General features: G+C 36.9%; 1 protein-coding gene across 18 annotated transcripts in view; it reads right to left on the bottom strand.

Annotated features, from left to right (window-relative positions):
• Positions 1-1177: 1177 nt before the first annotated feature.
• Positions 1178-19100, bottom strand: part of KIF27 (kinesin family member 27) — an 89882-nt gene continuing 71959 nt past the window's right edge. For all 18 annotated transcript variants that reach the window (XM_060409119.1, XM_060409123.1, XM_042244829.2 and 15 more), the window contains 3 exons: positions 17553-17751; positions 13813-13977; positions 1178-3772 (listed from right to left, as the gene is read on the bottom strand). In XM_060409119.1, coding sequence (XP_060265102.1) covers positions 3288-3772; positions 13813-13977; positions 17553-17751 — 849 coding nt within the window. In that variant the 3' untranslated portion in view covers positions 1178-3287. The remainder of the gene's footprint in view (positions 3773-13812; positions 13978-17552; positions 17752-19100) is intronic.

Here is a 19100-nt window from a genome sequence, read left to right as displayed (position 1 = left end):
CTTGAAAACCCAATAATACAGTGTGAAAATATTATTTCACTTCACTGATATATTGCTTTTGTTCTGCTTTAAGCACAAGTATTTTTAAATGTTTAGTTTTCTAGTCTTCTGTTATGAATGGTTTTGTTCCTTGGGCATATAAGGATCTTGCTTGTTATAACCAAGTGTGAGATTGTTGTGTTTTTCTCTTCAGGTAGTACAGAGGTAACTCAGTAGTAGTGTGTTGTATAATAATTTACCAACAGAAACCAATACCTAAATCTAAGTCAATATATTTGGGTTCAATTAAATCACACTGCTAGCATTTCAAATAGTGGCTATTCTGTTGATGCATTGTGGAAATTTCTAGGAAAAGAGAGATTAAAAAGGGACAAATAAGAACTATGTAAAATATCAAAAGCCAATACTAAACATCAAGTTTTCCCGAGCTTTCTTTCTATAATTTCTCATTCTAATTACTGCCACATTGGGGTATTTTTGGGGTCAAAATGAAAATAGCATTATAAAAATCAAACACTACTCCAGTATGTGGTGTCATGCATGCTCTGTATTCCAAAGCAAGGAATGGAAGTAGGCACCCCTGCTGCAAGCACTGAGGGGTGCATTATTTGGAGAGAATTTAAAACCAATAAAACTTATGAAAAGTCAGTCTACTTTTTTATTATCAGCATCAGGGAAACAATGACAGTGATAAAATACTTCTCCCATTAGACCGATGCTCCCATACACACTCTTTGAACACTACTGCCCAGATGAGCTCGAAATACTGCATACCCAATGCATTTATCACGGAAGGATCTCACTCAGCTTCACTCTCAATTTTTGAAAATAGAAATGTTTTATCAGTATTAGTCAAGGGAGCCGGCTATAACTTATAATATAAAATACACGAGTACTTTAAAAGTTTCCAGTTGAGAGAGGAATTATGTACATGAATGGGCAATGAACTTTAATTATTAATACTCTAGTGTTTTATAAAAATCTTAAGTATGTGCCTAAGGAAATAAATCAAAGAGCAAAACATGTCATACTTTAATGACATATGTCATGTCATTTAATGTGTAAGAATTTGTGCCTACAGAACCTAAATCCGATTAAGGACTCGACTCCTTAGCAATTCATTCTAAGACTCTGTATAAGACCTTTTGTTTTAAAATATAAGATGCCCATCCTTAAATTAGCATTTATCACTTTATTGACCTGGGCTGTTACAAACAAGCCAATGGCAATCAAGTCCACATTACGGAAGATCATATATATATATTTTTTTGCTGACTTCTTGGACCCTGACTTCATGAAGATATGAAGAACTGAGGGGGAAAAAAACATTAGCAAAAGAAAACAAACATTAAAGCACAAAAGCACCTTCACTGATGTTCTTGCTACTCTCGGTTCCCATATTCAGAGTTCTCCAACCCGTTATCTACAACACTCTGGAGGTAGGGAAGGAACTAGTACTTTATGGAGGCAAATATCTTTCTTTCCAAATGCTGTTATAGGTGGAAAAAATATAATGAACAAAAAAACCCCACGTATTTCATACATGCCAAAAGGCAAACACAATGACAAAATGTTCAGACTTAAGGACAGCATGTGAAATAAGAGTAAAATTTATTAGTGGTATATGTAAGAAAAATGTACTTGCTTTTGGAGAGGTGCCTTAAAATTTTGTTTCCTTTGTAACTGCACTGACTAAATAGAAAGACAAAAGTTTCATTCCTAGAATATATTATTCAGGTCATTCTTAACATGTGTGTTTGAGTATGTACATGAAATCCATCATAGCACATAAAGGATATATGTTTAACCAAAAAGGGGAAAAATTATATATTTGTTATTTAGAAGTCAGTTCACATTTGCATTATTAAATCTACTCATTGTTGGTTTAATATAAATTTTATTGTTTTGTTAGTGAGCTGGCTTTTAGAGAATGCATTTGTATTTCCACAGGTAAAACAAGCATGTGTCAATTTCTTGGGCAGGCAGCAGAATTCCAAAGTTAAAATATATTCTTATATGAATTATTTCTAAATAGTACTTAATCTTATAAGGAATTTAAAATTAGGACCTTCATTAATAAACCTGTACTTATTATTAAACATATGATTGATATGCTTTTTTAAGACACTGGCCTTGTGCCATTTTATACACATAGCAGTCTTCCCTGTGGCTCAGTGGTAAAGATTCTGCCTGCCAGTGCAGGAGATGTGGGTTCAATCCCTGGGTCAGGAAGATCTCCTGGAGAAGGAAATGGCAACCCCTCCAATATTCTTGCCTGGAAATCTCATGGACAAAGGAACCTGGTGGGCTACAGTCCATGGGGTCACAAAAGAGTTGGATATGACTTAGCAAAACAATACACATATATCACACATTATATATGGTATATATTAAGTATATATCATATAAACCAAAGACAAAAAAAAAAACCCTGGCTTAAAACCAGTCTGGCTTCAAATAGGCTCTGTTACAAATTAAATTTCTAACTTCGTTTGTAAATTTGCTGGATGAAGCAGTTTCTAATTGGCCAACATTATATATTATGGTTCCATTCCCAGTTAAGTCCACAGAAGTCTATTTAATCCATAATTTAAATTATTTTTAATACCATACTTTAGAGATATAAAAACTATTCACCAATTTAGAAGTTAGTTTTGGTTTGATTTTATTTTCCTATAGGAACTGGTTTTTACCAGTGGGACCAAGGAATCCTACTCCCTAGGGGCTAGAAATTAGAAGTCTTTGAGCACAGGACAACAGTTTGGGTGCCAGGTAAGATGGTCAGGGTCAACAGCAACAGAAGAAAGAACAAAAGAAAACATTAGCAGCATCAGATAAGAAAAATTGGAGTCAGTAAGAAAGTGGGTTACTCTAATGGAGCAGACTTCCATAAATCAGGGTGATTTTGCTGCTGTTCCACTCAAACATTAGTTAGTTAAAGAAAAAGCTTTATTTTACAAGTGAAAGTTTGAAAAACTAACAAAAATAACATAAGTAACAAAATAATAAAACGGGATATTTTCTGTGATTGAAAAATATGAAAATGTACAAGCTATATTTGTTGGGCAAATCAGTATTTAGTTCTTAATTCCAAACTGAAGTTTATATAATAATTAGAGCAAAACAATCTTGGAAGAAAACACACATTCACAGTATACAAAAGGATTCCTTCCTCTCCTTCTGCTTTATCCTGAGGGAAGAGCTAGTGAACTTAAATTTTAATTTTTAACAGGTTAGAAAAAGGAATCTTACACATCTTCTAAATTAAAGTTTTTCTTATTAAATGCCTAGGTTTTTAAGTCACTCACTTTCCTAGCTACTTCAAGGGAATCAGCAGTCATAGATCCAACCCCAGCCCCAAGATTGGAACGTCGTAATGATAGTTCCAAGGCAGAAATTTGGCGTAACTCTTTGCGACACAACTTTACAGGTGTGACACCATGCAGCTGTCCCACATTTCTGACTGGCTGAATTTGGGATGATGGTCGACTGTTAGATTTTGTAAACTGATTTTCATCTATTTCGGTTTTGTCCTCATTGCTTAACAAATGCCCACTAGTGGGTGCTACAGAGCTATACGTTGGAGGTAATTCTGGGCCATCTTCCCAGAGCTTCTGAGGATTTGGCTGTGTTCTTAAACTGCTTGTGGAACTGTCTAATTGTCTTTCCCTTCCACTTAATTTCATACTTTCAGTTCGGGATGCCCATTTTAATTCTTCTGAAGCCAGGCCGGCTTTTTCTGGGTTCTGAACTCCATCTCCAGCATCATGATCTAAAAGTAATCAAAAAAGCAGAAAAATAATTAGAGGTTTCCTTAAAAACAGGTATTTTAATCATAGTATCATGCAATATAAATTATGTCTTCCAGCTTGTGTTGTTAAGTGACTTAAGTGTAAAAATGAATTATTTCACTTAGAGGCATTTGCATGTGAATAACTCAGAATTCTTTATTAATGGAACAAAATTGAAAGTTTTCTAGCGATTTTGGCACCCATAGAAACATAGGAGTCCTTTTGGCCTCTGTGGAGCTTTCACACCTGCCTCTGCTGGGCTTGCCACTGGTGAATTACGGCCCAAATCCTGGTCATATTTCCAGGGAATCTTCTGACTTGGCATGAGTGAGTGAAGTCACTCAGTCATGTCCGATTCTTTTCGACCCCATGGACTGTAGCCTACCTACCAGGCTTCTCCCTCCATGGGATTCTCCAGGCAAGAGTACTGGAATGGGTTGCCATTTCCTTCTCCAGGGGATCTTCCCTACCCAGGGATCGAACCCCGGTCTCCCGCATTCCAGGCAGACGCTTTAACCTTTGAGCCACCAGGGTAGCGGTATGTGTGAAAATCTAGTCTTGGTTGGGACTCCAAGCAAGAGAGCAGGGTTCTTCCATCTGAGCATACTCTGGGGTACATACCACAGCTCTCACCATCAAAATGGAAATGACAGCATACCCCTCAGAAGGGACCATCCTGCTGGAATGACTGATAGGAGTGAGTGAAGACAGCAAAGCTTGAGGCCGTCAAATCATAGAAACATCTAATATCAAAGACAAAACTTAAAGAAAGTCCATACAGGTACTAGACCTAACGCAAAGAAAAATGCCAACTTTAACATATGTTGATGAGGCAATTAGTACACTTCTGGTCCTGCGTATATCAAGCTTAAAAACAGAAGGTGCACACTGGCAGCTCCAAAGCCAAATCTGGCCCACAGATTTGTTTTACTTAGCCTATAAAATAATATGTGATGCAAAACTTAAAAAGTGAAAAGTTTCACATAAAAATACAGATTTCTGGATTTTATAGGAAAAGGAGAGAAACTAACAATTTCTCCCTGGCAACAGCAGCCAGAGAAGAGCTGCCCCTGCCAGTGTGGACGGCCGTTGTAGCCCCACTGCTCACTCTGGCTTCCTGGCTCCTGCAGCCGTTTCAGTTTGTGAACCTGGTTTAAAATATAATTGATTTTCTATATAACCTTTAAAAATTGAGAATAACTCTGTTGTACACCTGAAACTTACATAACATCATACATCAACTCTACCTCAATAAAAAAAAAAAGGGATTGATTTTCTAGTTTTTAAAATTCTCAAAAACAAAAAACCTGAACTGGCAAATGACATAGATCCTCAAATGGAATTAGCAGGTACAAAGTCGATCACAGTGGCTTCCAAAGTTTGCTGCACATTAGTGTCACCTGGAAACTTTTAAAACTCCTGATGCCTAGTAACCTATAACAGGAAGGAATATGAAACAGAGTGTGTGTGTATATAAGTGATAAGTGAAAGTCACTCAGTTGTGTCCGACTCTTTGCAACCCCATGGACTATACAGTCCATGGAATTCTCCAGGTCAGAATACTGGAGTGGGTAGCCTATTCCTTCTCCAGCAGATCGCCCCGATCCAGGAATCAAACTGGGGTCTCCTGCATTACAGATGGATTCTTTACCAACTGAGTGTGTGTGTGTGTGTGTGTGTGTGTGTATCTGGATCACTTTACTGTACATCTGAAACTAACACAATATTGTAAATCAACTATATTTCAATGAAAAAAGAAATCCTGATGCCCAGAGGTCATAGTGTCTGGGGGAGGAAGCCAGGCATCTTAGTTTTTAAAGATCATAAGAGAAAGGGCAGGGATGGGCTCAATGGAAAGGTTCACTCCCAAGCCCACTTAAATTCCTCACAATACAGTTTCCCTTTTCCAGAATTTCACCACTAATGGAACAGACTAAAAAAAGATTTAATTCATCTATGATTACACAGGCAGTAAAAATTAGGATCCCAACCAGATCTTCTGACTTTAATATCCTAACACATAGTTTCATAAGTGACTTAAATTGATATGAGGATACTCTGTCAATATCAGTTGCACCAGGGTGGCCATCTCTTCCATGAAGCCTACCTCAGGCCTACTGAGGAAGACTATGGTCCTTAGATTTTAACCTCTGATAGATCATTTACTGGCTCTGCTCTGGTTTACAACTGACCCCACCATGAGACTGTCAGCTCCCTGACAAGGACCTGAGTTATATTCAGCTTTAGGTCCTCCATCACTCATAGCTAAGTCTATTAGATTTTTAATTAATGGGTGACATTTAAATAAATTAATTGATACAAGGATAGTTTTAAATAGTTAAACAAGTACATGGATTGCATGTCCATATTAACTGATTTTATCCTCACAAAATGTTAGAAAACAGATGCACTGGGCTGGAAGCATAATCAAGAAGTGACCAAGATATTTTAGTCAAAAGAGTAATTCTTTGCTACTTGGAAATACTAAAAATATTCAAAGCATATAAAGTCTGGCAGGCAGGCAATGAAAAGATGACCACTGAAACCCAATCAACTGAATACTAAAACTGTTATGTGTTAACTAGGATACTGATTATTAAGCATATAATACTTCATTCATATAGTTTATATATATAAAGAGAGAGTTATATATATAAAACTCTCTTTTTTGTGGTATCTTCGTCAGGTTTTGGGATTATTAGGGTGATGGTGGCCTCATAGAATGAGTTTGGAAGTTTACCTTCCTCTGCAATTTTTCTGGAAGAGTTTATTTTTGGTAGAATTCAGCTGTGAAGCCATCTGGACCTGGGCTTTTGTTTGCTGGAAGATTTCTGATCATAGTTTCAATTTCTGTGCTTGTGATGGGTCTGTTGAGATTTTCTATTTCTTTTTGGTTCAGTTTTGGAAAATTGTACTTTTCTAAGAATTTGTCCATTTTTTCCAAGTTGTCCATTTTATTGGCATATAATTGCTGATAGTAGTCTCTTATGATCCTTTGTATTTCTGTGTTGTCTGTTGTGATCTCTCCATTTTCATTTCTAATTTTATTGATTTGATTTTTCTCCCTTTGTTTCTTGATGAGTCTGGCTAACAGTTTGTCAATTTTATTTATCCTCTCAAAGAACCAGCTTTAGGCTTTGTTGATTTTTGCTATGGTCTCTTTTGTTTCTTTTGCATTTATTTCTGCCCTAATTTTTAAGATTTCTTTCCTTCTACTAACCCTGGGGTTCTTCATTTCTTCCTTTTCTAGCTGCTTTAGGTGTAGAGTTAGGTTATTTATTTGACTTTTTTCTTGTTTCTTGAGGTATGCCTGAATTGCTATGAACCTTCCCCTTAGAACTGCTTTTACAGTGTCCCACATGTTTTGGGTTGTTGTGTTTTCATTTCATTCGTTTCTATGCATATTTTGATTTCTTTTTTGATTTCTTCTGTGATACCAAAACCTGACAAAAATGACACAAAAGAAGAAAACTACAGGCCAATATCACTGATGAACATAGATGCAAAAATCCTTAACAAAATTCTAGCAATCAGAATCAAACAACACATTAAATACATCATGACCAAGTGGGCTTTATCAGAGGGATGCAAGGATTCTTCAATATCTGCAAATCAATCAATGTAATACACCACATTAACAAATTGAAAAATAAAAGCCATATGAGTATCTCAATAGATCCAGAGAAAACCTTTGACAAAATTCAACATCCATTTATGATAAAAACCCTCCAGAAAGCAGGAATAGAAGGAACATACCTCAACATAATAAAAGCTATACATGACAAACCCACAGCAAACATTATCCTCAATGGTGAAAAACTGAAAGCATTTCTCCTAAAGTCAGGAACAAGACAAGGGTGCCCACTCTCACCACTACTAGTCAACATAGTTTTGGCCACAGCAATCAGAGCAGAAAAAGAAATAAAAGGAATCCAAATTGGAAAAGAAGAAGTAAAACTCTCACTGTTTGCAAATGACATAATCCTCTACATAGAAAACCCTAAAGACACCAGAAAATTACTAGAGCTAATCAATGAATATAGTAAAGTTATAGGATATAAAATCAACACACAGAAATTCCTTGCATTCCTATACACTAATAAGGAGAAAATAGAGAAATTAAGGAAACAATTCCAATCACCATTGCAACAAACAGAATAAAATACTTAGGAATATATCTCCCTAAAGAAACAAAAGACCTATATATAGAAAACTATAAAACACTGGTGAAAGAAATCAAAGAGGACACTAATAGATGGAGAAATATACCGTGTTCATGGATTGGAAGAATCAATATAGTGAAAATGAGGATACTACCCAAAGCAATCTATAGATTCAATATAATGCCTATCAAGCTACCAACAGTATTTTTCACAGAGCTAGAACAAATAACTTCATAATTTGTATGGAAATACAAAAAACCTCAAATAGCCAAAGCAATCTTGAGAAAGAAGAATGGAACTGGAGGAATCAACCTGCCTGACTTCAGGCTCTATTACAAAGCCACAGTCATCAAGACAGTGTGGTACTGGCACAAAGACAGAAATATAGATCAATGGAACAAAAAAGAAAGCCCAGAGATAAATCCACACACCTATGGACATATACAAGTGGTGCTGGGAAAACTGGTCAATCACTTGTAAAAGAATGAAACTAGAACACTTTTTAACACCATACACAAAAATAAACTCAAAATGGACTAAAGACCTAAACGTAAGACCAGAAACTATAAAACTCCTAGAGGAGAACATAGGCAAAACACTCTCTGACATAAATCACAGTAGGATCCTCTATGACCCACCTCCCAGAATATTGGAAATAAAAGCAAAAATAAACAAATGGGACCTAATTAAAATTAAAAGCTTCTGCACAACAAAGGAAACTATAAGCAATGTGAAAAGACAGCCTTCAGAATGGGAGAAAATAATACCAAATGAAACAACTGACAAAGAATTAATCTCAAAAATATACAAGCAACACCTGCAGCTCAATTCCAGAAAAATAAACGACCCAATCATAAAGTGGGCCAAAGAACTAAACAGACATTTCTCCAAAGAAGACATACAGATGGCTAACAAACACATGAAAAGATGCTCAACATCACTCATTATCAGAGAAATGCAAATCAAAACCACAATGAGGTACCATTTCACTCCAGTCAGAATAGGTGCAATCCAAAAGTCTACAAGCAATAAATGCTGGAGAAGGTGTGGAGAAAAGGGAACCCTCTTACACTGTTGGTGGGAATGCAAATTAGTATAGCCACTATGGAGAGCAGTGTGGAGATTCCTTAAAAAACTGGAAATAGAAGTGCCATATGACCCATTGCTGGGCATACACACCAAGGAAACCAGAATTGAAAGAGACATGTGTCCCCCAATGTTCATGGCAGCACTGTTTATAATAGCCAGGACATGGAAACAACCTAGATGCCCATCAGCAGATGAATAGATAAGAAACCTGTGGTACAAATACACAATGGAGTACTACTCAGCCATTAAAAAGAATACATTTAGATCAGTTCTAATGAGGTGGATGAAACTGGAGCCTATTATACAGAGTGAAGTAAGCCAGAAAGAAAAATACCAAAACAGTATAATAACACATATATATGGAATTTAGAAAGATGGTAATAATAACCCTGTATGTGAGACAGCAAGAGAGACACAGATGTATAGAACAGTCTTTTGGACCCTGTAGGAGAGGGCGAGGGTGGGATGATTTGGGAGAATGTCACTGAAACATGTTTATTATCATATATGAAATGAATCGCCAGTCCAGGTTCAACGCATGATACAGGATTCTCAGGGCTGGTGCACTGGGATGACCCAGAGGCATGGGATGGGGAGGGAGGTGGGGGGTTCAGGATGGGGAACATATGTACACCCGTGGTGGATTCATGTCAATGTATGGCAAAACCAATAAAATATTGTAAAGTAATTAGCCTCCAATTAAAATAAACATTTATATTTTAAAAAAGAACTTAAAAAACAACTCTCTATAGCTTAGGGAACTCAAAATTTGATATACTTAAACAGCTATATTTTATAATTCAAATGGTTTCATTTAAAAAAATCTCATGCCAGGCCATTCCCATATCCGCAGCAGGTCTCCAAAGTGAACAGCCTCTAGCATGTTGGAACGTGGAGAAGGGTTCCATTATATTAGAGCAGCATTTTGAAATACGATATAGTACAAGCTATTTCACCAATATGAATCTGAATGAATTTTTTTAAAGCATAAAGAGATCACTGAAAAGAATTACGCTGAAATATTAATAGTTGTGGGTAGAATTGTGGGTAATTTTTTCTGATTTTTTTTCTATATTTTCAAAGTTTTCTATAATGACTATATATTACTTTTTTTCCCTCTTTTCTTTATTTTTTATTTTTTTAAATTTATTTTTTAATATATATTACTTTTTATAGCTAAAAATAAAGATATTTAAGATGGTTCTAGGGGAAATAGCAAATTAGCTGAGATAACATCTTCAACATCATTAAGACATCTACCTCCAGGAATTCCCTGGTAGTCCAGTGGTTAGGACTTTGAGTTTTCAATGCCAGGGGCCTGGGTTTCATCCCTGGTCAGGGAACTAGGATCCTGCAAGTTACAAGGTCAAAAAAAAGACTAGACTTCCCAGGTAAGTTGGTAAGATATGAGTTATCCTCACTTTACACATCTCCAAGATTATTTAACATTTTTTTTAGCTTTTTGTGTTTGTTTCATTAAAGAGCATGATGAAGATCTAGGTTTTTTAAGCCTGTTTACCACCATACACCACACTGTCATTTTAAGAGATGTCTAGTGGACTCAGGAGTATAAAAATGGGCCTTTTAAACAGTAAACAGCTAATTTCAGATATCTCAAATTTGAAAGTGTATTTTTAAAGCAAAACTGGCTTTACGCTAATTGCTTTGTTCCCTACTTAATACCTGTTTACACTTTAATTTTTTGCAGATAGCATTTCAAGTAAAAGGTTCAGCTATATGTCACAGGAAGAATTTCAAGTAAATGTTTTACTTATATGAGTAAATACCTCTGTATTACTACACTGAAATCAGAAAGGTTGGTCTCTTTGGCAGAATCAGTATGTTTGATCACATCTCTATCCTAAAATGACTTTTTACTAGAACACAGAACCAGGAGTTAGAAAACCAGGGACCTTAGACCATGTTCTATTTACTGGTCTGATTTTGAGTCACTGGGCCATGCTAAGCTTTAATTCCCACATCTAAAAATGGGGTTAGCATATACCAGTTTACCGAGTTTAGGACTAAATAGAACTGTTTGGGAAAATGCCTATAAATGATACATACAATAAATATAAAGTAGCATTAGAACTACTTTTCTAAAATATTACTCAGTTTTAACCACAATGAGGTACCATCTCACGCTGGTCAGAATGACTGCTATCAAAAAGTCTACAAACAATAAATGCTGGAGAGGGTGTGGAGAAAAGGGCACCCTCTTACACTGTTGGTGGGAATGCAAACTAGTGCAGCCACTATGGAGAACAGTGTGGAGATTCCTTAAAAAACTGGAAATAGAACTGCCATATGACCCAGCAATCCCACTGCTGGGCATACACACCGAGGAAACCAGAACTGAAAGAGGCACGTGTCCCCCAATGTTCATCACAGCACTGTTTACAATAGCCAGGAAACGGAAGCAACCTAGAGGTCCACTGGCAGATGAATGGATAAGAAAGCTGTGGTACATATACACAATGGAGTATTACTCAGCTATTAAAAAGAATGCATTTGAATCAGTTCTAATGAGATGGATGAAACTGGAGCCTATTATACAGAGTGAAGTAAGTCAGAAAGAAAAACACTAATCCAGTATATTAATGCATATATATGGAATTTAGAAAGATGGTAATGATGACCCTATATGCAAGACAGCATAAGAGACACAGATGTAAAGAACAGACTTTTAGACTCTGTGGGAGAAGGTGAGGGTAAGATAATCTGAGAGAACAGCATGGAATATACAGCACCATGTATATTATCATATGTGAAATAGATCTCCAGTCCAGGTTCCATGCATGAGACAAGGTGCTCTGGGCTGGTGCACTGCATGGGATGGGGAGGGAGGTGGGAGGTGGGTTCAGGATGGGGAACACATGTACACCCACGGCTAATTCATGTCAGTGTATGGCAAAAACCACTACAATATTATAAAGTAAGTACCCTCCAATTAAAATAAATTAATTAAAAAACAAAATAACAGCAACAGAAAAATAAAATATTACTGAGTTTTAAGATTTAAAACTATGTTAATTCTGCTTACATTATATATTCAGCACACATCTTTTCATTATACACATATATCATTCTCTACTGGACTCTTTTTTATGGTTTCAGTTTTTATAATTATCTTTTAAGTTGAAATATAATTGATATGTAACATTATATTAGTTTCAGGTGTACTGTTTACCTCTTGTAATCATCTTTAAGTACTGGGTTGGGCAAAAAGTTCATTCAGGTTTTTTCATAAGCTGGTACAGAAAAACCTGAATAAATTTTTTTAACAACCCAATAGTTTTCTTTACAGGTACAAAGTAGTTATGTTTCTAAAAAAGACTGTAAAGTCAACTTTCAAAACCATTCTTAACTTATTAGAAGAATACTTTCTCTAAAGGAAGGCTAAATTTTTTTATAAAAAGAGAATGTATTATTTTAGAGATATTGGTTGCTTTCTACTGGTGGGCTTAAAGACAATATGTTTTAATCATAGATATATCACCTTCATGGCAGTTTTTGCTTTTGCAAAGTTCTTTGTCATGTTTTATCATTTCATTGAGGAAGGTGGTATTTCTACATATCTACATATAATTATGCAAGAAAACATCCCAGTCTAAACAATGGTTTTATTATATTTTTGAATTTCCAGAGGTTACAATATGGAAAAACCTGAGTGATCTTAGAAATACATACAATATTATTTTATCTTCATTATTCTCTATTTATTTTACTTTTTATGATAATCAGAAGGCTTCATTTCCTATAAAACAGGAAAACAACAGCTATCCTATATTTAGGGTTAGTGAGAGAGGAGAGCGAAAAAGTTGGCTTAAAGCTCAACATTCAGAAAACGAAGATCATGGCATCCGGTCCCATCACTTCATGGGAAATAGATGGGGAAACAGTGGAAACAGTGGCAGACTTTATTTTTTGGGGCTCCAAAATCACTGCAGATGGTGACTGCAGCCATGAAATTAAAAGACGCTTACTCCTTGGAAGAAAAGTTATGACCAACCTAGATAGTATATTCAAAAGCAGAAATATTACTTTGCCGACTAAGGTCCGTCTAGACAAGGCTATGGTTTTTCCTGTGGTCATGTATGGGTGTGAGAGTTGGACTGTGAAGAAGGCTAAGTGCCGAAGAATTGATGCTTTTGAACTGTGGTGTTGGAGAAGACTCTTGAGAGTCCCTTGGACTGCAAGGAGATCCAACCAGTCCATTCTGAAGGAGATCAGCCCTGGGATTTCTTTGGAAGGAATGATGCTAAAGCTGAAGCTCCAGTACTTTGGCCCACCTCATGTGAACAGTTGACTCATTGGAAAAGACTCTGATGCTGGGAGGGATTGGGGGCAGGAGGAGAAGGGGACGACCGAGGATGAGATGGCTGGATGGCATCACGGACTCGATGGATGTGAGTCTGAGTGAACTGCGGGAGTTGGTGATGGACAGGGAGGCCTGGCGTGCTGCGATTCATGGGGTGGCAAAGAGTCAGACACAACTGAGCGACTGAACTGAACTGAACTAAGAATTTTAGTGAGTTAGAAAATATAGGAATCCCTGGTACATGGTAGACAATCCAATAAATGATCATTTCCTACACACATATACATTTGTTCTTTTATTCTTTTATCCAGTGGTTCTGTCTTACACATAGACTAGACAACTATTTTTGTTACAGAGACAGGATTCTAAATAATCCAATCAGTTGAGAGAGGCTCCATGGCAAATCGTGCTATGGTGTTGGTGCAATAGGTAATGCTAAATTTCTTACTTTCTGATGGTACTAGTTGCCGCCGAAATGCTTCCCCTATCAGTTCCTTGAGTTTCTTCTTCAGATCTCTGCTGGTTTTCTTATAGAAATATAGATCTCTTTCCAGCTGCTGGATTTTATCTTCATAATTTTTTAAAGTTTCCACAATGCCTTCCCCATCTCGCTCTATAAAACAGAAATTTACATTTAAAATCAGTTTAAAATAAATGACTGAAAATCCTAACAGAGCTCCCAGACTCTATTTAAAGGATGAGAAGTATGTTACATGTTTATCTGTTCCTTGGATGGATTTGTTTTCAGCTACAATATGGATTCTACTACCTGTAAAATGTTTTCAAAGTAGGATGAGCCCTTCCCCATCCTAACCCTTAAAACTACGTATTTTTCATAATTCATAAGCACTTTTTGAGTAGCTAACTAAATTTATCCTCAGAACATCAGAAGTAAGGTCTACATTTGGAACTCTGTCCAGCTGCATCAGTGTCTTAAAGGTTTATATCAGGAACTGTGGATATATAAAAGTCATAAGCCTAAGGTTTATAGGCCCAAGAAATATACAACCAGGGAACTTCCCTGGTAGCACAGTAGACAGGAATCCATCTGCCAATGCAGGGAACATGGGTTTGATCTTTGGTCCAGGAAGATTCCACATGCCGAGAAGCAACTAACACCATGCGCCACAACTTCTGAGCAGGTGCTCTAGAGCCTGTCAGCTGCCACTACTGAGCTGGTGTGCTGCAACTACTGAAGCCCCTGCACCTAGAGTCTGTGCTCCACAACAACAGAAGCCATCGTGATGAGAAGCCTGCCACATCGCAATGAAGAGTAGCCCCTAATCTCCGCAACTAGAGAAAGCCTGTGCAGCAACAAAAACCCAGTGCAACCAAAAATAAATAAATAGATTAATTTTAAAAATAAATGCAATGCTTTAAGAAAAAAATGGAGAAGGCAATGGCACCCCACTCCAGTACTCTTGCCTGGCAAATCCTATGGACGGAAGAGCCTGGTAGGCTGCAGTCCATGGGGTCGCTAAGGGTTGGACCCGACTGAGCGACTTCACTTTCACTTTTCACTTTCATGCATCAGAGAAGGAAATGGCAGCCCACTCCAGTGTTCTTGCCTGGAGAATCCCAGGGACGGGAGAGCCTGGTGGGCTGCCGTCTATGGGGTCGCACAGAGTCGGACACGACTGAAGTGACTTAGCAGCAGCAGCAGCTTAAGAAAAAAAAGACTGGGCGTGGGTTCCATTCCTGGAACTAAGGAATGGAACTAAGAATGGATCTAAGAATGGAACTATGGAATGCAACTAAGATCCCACATGCTTTGTGGCGTGGCCAAGAAACTTGAAAATAAAAAAGAAATATACAACCAGAAAAACCAGAAACCTGTCAGAAGAGGCTGAAAGATTAAATTACAAAGGAAAAACCACCAGGAAAAGAGAAGAGGGGGAAAAGCCATAAGTAAACCTCTAGTTTATGCCACAATATAACTTAAAACTTCTAATATTTAGGCATGTTTACAATAGCCCCCTTTGAGTTATGTTCTACAACCAGTAAAATTCAGTTTACTCATCTTCAGAAATACACTTTCAGACCTACTCTCTCCTGCTGGTAAATCTAGAAAATGGTCCTGTGCTCAGTTGCTCAGTTGTGTCTGACTCTTTGCGACACTATAAACTGTAGCATGCAGGCTTCCTGTCCTTTACTATCTCCTAGAGTTTGCTCAAAGTTATGTCTGTTAAATCAGTGATGCCATCAAACCACCTCATCCTCTGTCACCCCCTTCTTTTTTTTGCCTTCAATCTTTCCCAGTGTCAGGGTCTTTTCCAATGAGTCAGCTCTGCATCAGGTGGCCAAAGTATTGGAGCTTCAGCTTCAGCATCATTTCTTACAATGAATATTCAGGGCTGATTTCCTTTAGGATTGATCTTGCTGTCCAAGGGACTCTTGAGAATCTTTGCCAGCACCACAATTCAAAAGCATCAATTCTTTGGCACTCAGCCTTCTTTATGGTCCAACTCACACATCCATACGTGACTACTGGAAAATCATAGCTTTGATTATACAGACCCACCCCTTTGTCGGCAAAGCAATTATCTCTGCTTTTCAATACCCTGTTTAGGTTTGTCATAGCTTATCTTCCAAGGAGCATCTTTTAATTTCGTGGCTGCAGTCACCATCCACAGTGATTTTGCAGCCCAAGAAAATAAAGTCTGTCACTGTTTCCATTGTTTCCCCACCTATCTGCCATGAAGTGATGGACCAGATGCCATGATCTTAGTTTTCAGAATGTTGCATTTTAAGCCAGCTTTTTCACTCTCCTCTTTCATCCTCATCAAGAGGCTCTTTAGTTCCTCTTCACTTTCTGCCATTAGAGTGGTATCATCTGCATATCTGAGGTTGTTGATATTTCTCCCAGCAATCTTGATTCCAGCTTGTGCTTCATCCAACCCAGAATTTTGCATGATGTACTCTGCATATAAGTTAAATAAGCAGGGTGACAATATACAGCCTTGACGTACTCCTTTCCCAATTTGAACCAGTCTGTTGTTCCATGTCCACTTCTAATTTTTGCTTCTTGACCTCCATATAGGTTTCTCAGGAGACCAGTAATGTGGCCTGGTATTCCCATCTCTTTAAGAATTTTGCACAGAATGTTTCCTACATAAATATTTTTAGTTACAACTTAGTTATGAAAAACTTGTCCCAGCTATAGTAATGAATGATTTTTAAAATGTTCTCATTTGGCTAAAGCATGAGCTGTTTTGTAAAATGCCAATCACTTGAAAAAACATATTAAAAATTCTATTAAAAGAGCACTTTTAGAGACGTAAGACAGAATAACATGATGTAAAGAGAATGTGTTTGAATGAAATAACGTACGGAATCCAGTCAAGGAAGTCCTGTCATCAGGCAACTAGTTGCTAATTAATTGGTTATAAAATTTAACTTACAGGCAGATTGCCTCAACACTCCAATACATAGATTTTCCAATTTTCTGCTTACTTGGGTTGCTTCTTCCGGATCCCTTTTACCACATTTCCAGCTCTAGATTCACGAGAATGAAGACTCAACAGCTAAGCTGCTTGAACTGAAGTATTCCAGGCACTGAAGTATCGCCAGGCAGTGATTTTGTTGCCATAAGAACTGTGTGTGTACCAGTCATAAGCCCAGGTATTGTGAAGACCAACTGCTATGGCAAGTCTTTCCACACCACAGTTGATAGCTGAACTAAACTACTATGTGCTAAGAAACAGTATGCGCCCATCAATGGTAGACTAATTTTGACCTAAGCTATAATCTTTAATGCATAAAATTTACAACTGATATAACTAAAAGGAGAACTATAACCAGAAATCTTACAGAACCTATTACTGTAATTTTATAAAGGTAAAGTGATTTAAATATCAAGGTTCAATATCCTAGAAATGGGGAACTTTTCAGCTATATATCACCAAGCCAGATGTCATCCCACATTCCTACATAGTAACTAGACAAATAACTAACAGGATGGCAGCAGTTCTCTGTGTGTTGCTGGAGACAGGCAGAGGAGATGGCATTTCAGGCATGAAGTGCCTTACATCCAGAGGGGTATCCCAGTATGTGGACCCAAACACACAAAGCACAAAACATGTGTTAGTAGTAATTATTTATGCATGTTAGGCTTTAACGGACCCAGTTCCTTTCCTGATCCCCCTCCTCTACATCATCTTCACACAGCTGATGAGAAGGGGCAGTTACCTTTGAAATGATGTAACAGCAGCTGCATTTTTTGCTCGTGTTCTTTTTGCTGGAGGATCAATCTCCGGTCACACTGAAATTTCAGATGTTCCAGTGCAGATTCTAACTCACGAACCACATTATCCCGTTCCAGAACTTTCATTTTAATTTCTTCATTCTGTAACTTTAGTTTCCGTTCAACTTCTCGCAAATTAACCACCTAGCAAAGACAGTTTTTGACCTTTTAACTATCTTAGACAGCCTAATATAATAGATTAATTTACTTTTCCTTAGACTTCATAAAGATGAACGCCCTTAATCACCATGGTATAACTAGGCAAATGCTTTGTAACAAACCCACACAATAACCTAACAGCCTTTTTAATTTGTTGGGATTCTGGTAACAACTTCATTTTAAATATATACCTGCGGTGAATTCATGTTGATGTATGGCAAAACCAATACAATATTGTAAAGTAATTAACCTCCAATTAAAATAAATAAATAAATTCCCAAAATAAATAAATAAATAAATGTAATGTTGGTCTAACCATCACCCCTCCATCATTTCTTAGACATAATCTTTGTAGTTTACCTTTGTAATCCTGTAACTATTTTCCCAGTCTAAAAAAATATCTAAGAATTCTAAAGACTCTTGTAACATCTAGATTATTCTCATTTTTAACTCCAAAGTGAATGTTATAAATAAGAGACAGAATTTTTTCAGCTGTAAATAGAGTTTGGCCTGAGACTGTACTTTTTAGTCCAGTGGGTTCCTCTCTGCACTGATAGAAAGTAAAAACACTTCAGACAATATCTGTGTCACAGTGCTTCTTAATAATGTAAAGACCTTCTCTCTAGAAAAATGCTAATTTCTAACAAGGGTTCTTAAGATTAGAAAAATCCACTGACCTTGGCCCTTGCACTAAGACCACCACAAAAGAGTTATCTGTATCAAAGCCTCAGACAATATGTACCATTATTTCTGCCCTCCAAACACCCAGTGATGGGATGCACTCACATCAATGATAGAAGTATAATCATTCTGATAATCATTATCCAAGAGGAGGGCTGTGTATAACACTTCTATTAATTTGTTCATCTTTATTTCACTTGTCTCACAGAATTAGAACTTTATTTTAAAACTTCAGTGTTTTATTTTTCATTAATTGTATATTATCTTAAACTGAATATATTTTTCAGAGAAAAAAGTAATCTACTTGCTTAACATTTCATAATATATATATTAAGAGAAGACACTGGAGAAAAGACAGATATAATTTTCAATGTTATGAATTTTCAATGTTATGAAATCTCTATCAGTAAACTGTCAAATCTGTATAAAATACCCTAATTTATATTAAGCACACCCAGGTTAATGCTAAAATCGATCACTACCTTTGTCACTGATGTACCATTTCATCTCTATTTCAGTTCATAGAATATGATGAGAAAGTATAGGTACCCCTACCCAGCAATGAAGGAAAGGGAATCCAAACCTGGAGGGTCCCTTGATTTTTCATGAATGCTAAGTAGGAACAACCAAATCTAGAAAACATCCAACTAATA

This window comes from Ovis aries, chromosome 2 (genome assembly GCF_016772045.2).
Source record: "Ovis aries strain OAR_USU_Benz2616 breed Rambouillet chromosome 2, ARS-UI_Ramb_v3.0, whole genome shotgun sequence".
Lineage (NCBI taxonomy): Eukaryota > Metazoa > Chordata > Mammalia > Artiodactyla > Bovidae > Ovis > Ovis aries.
This window is presented reverse-complemented; position numbering and strand designations above follow the sequence as displayed.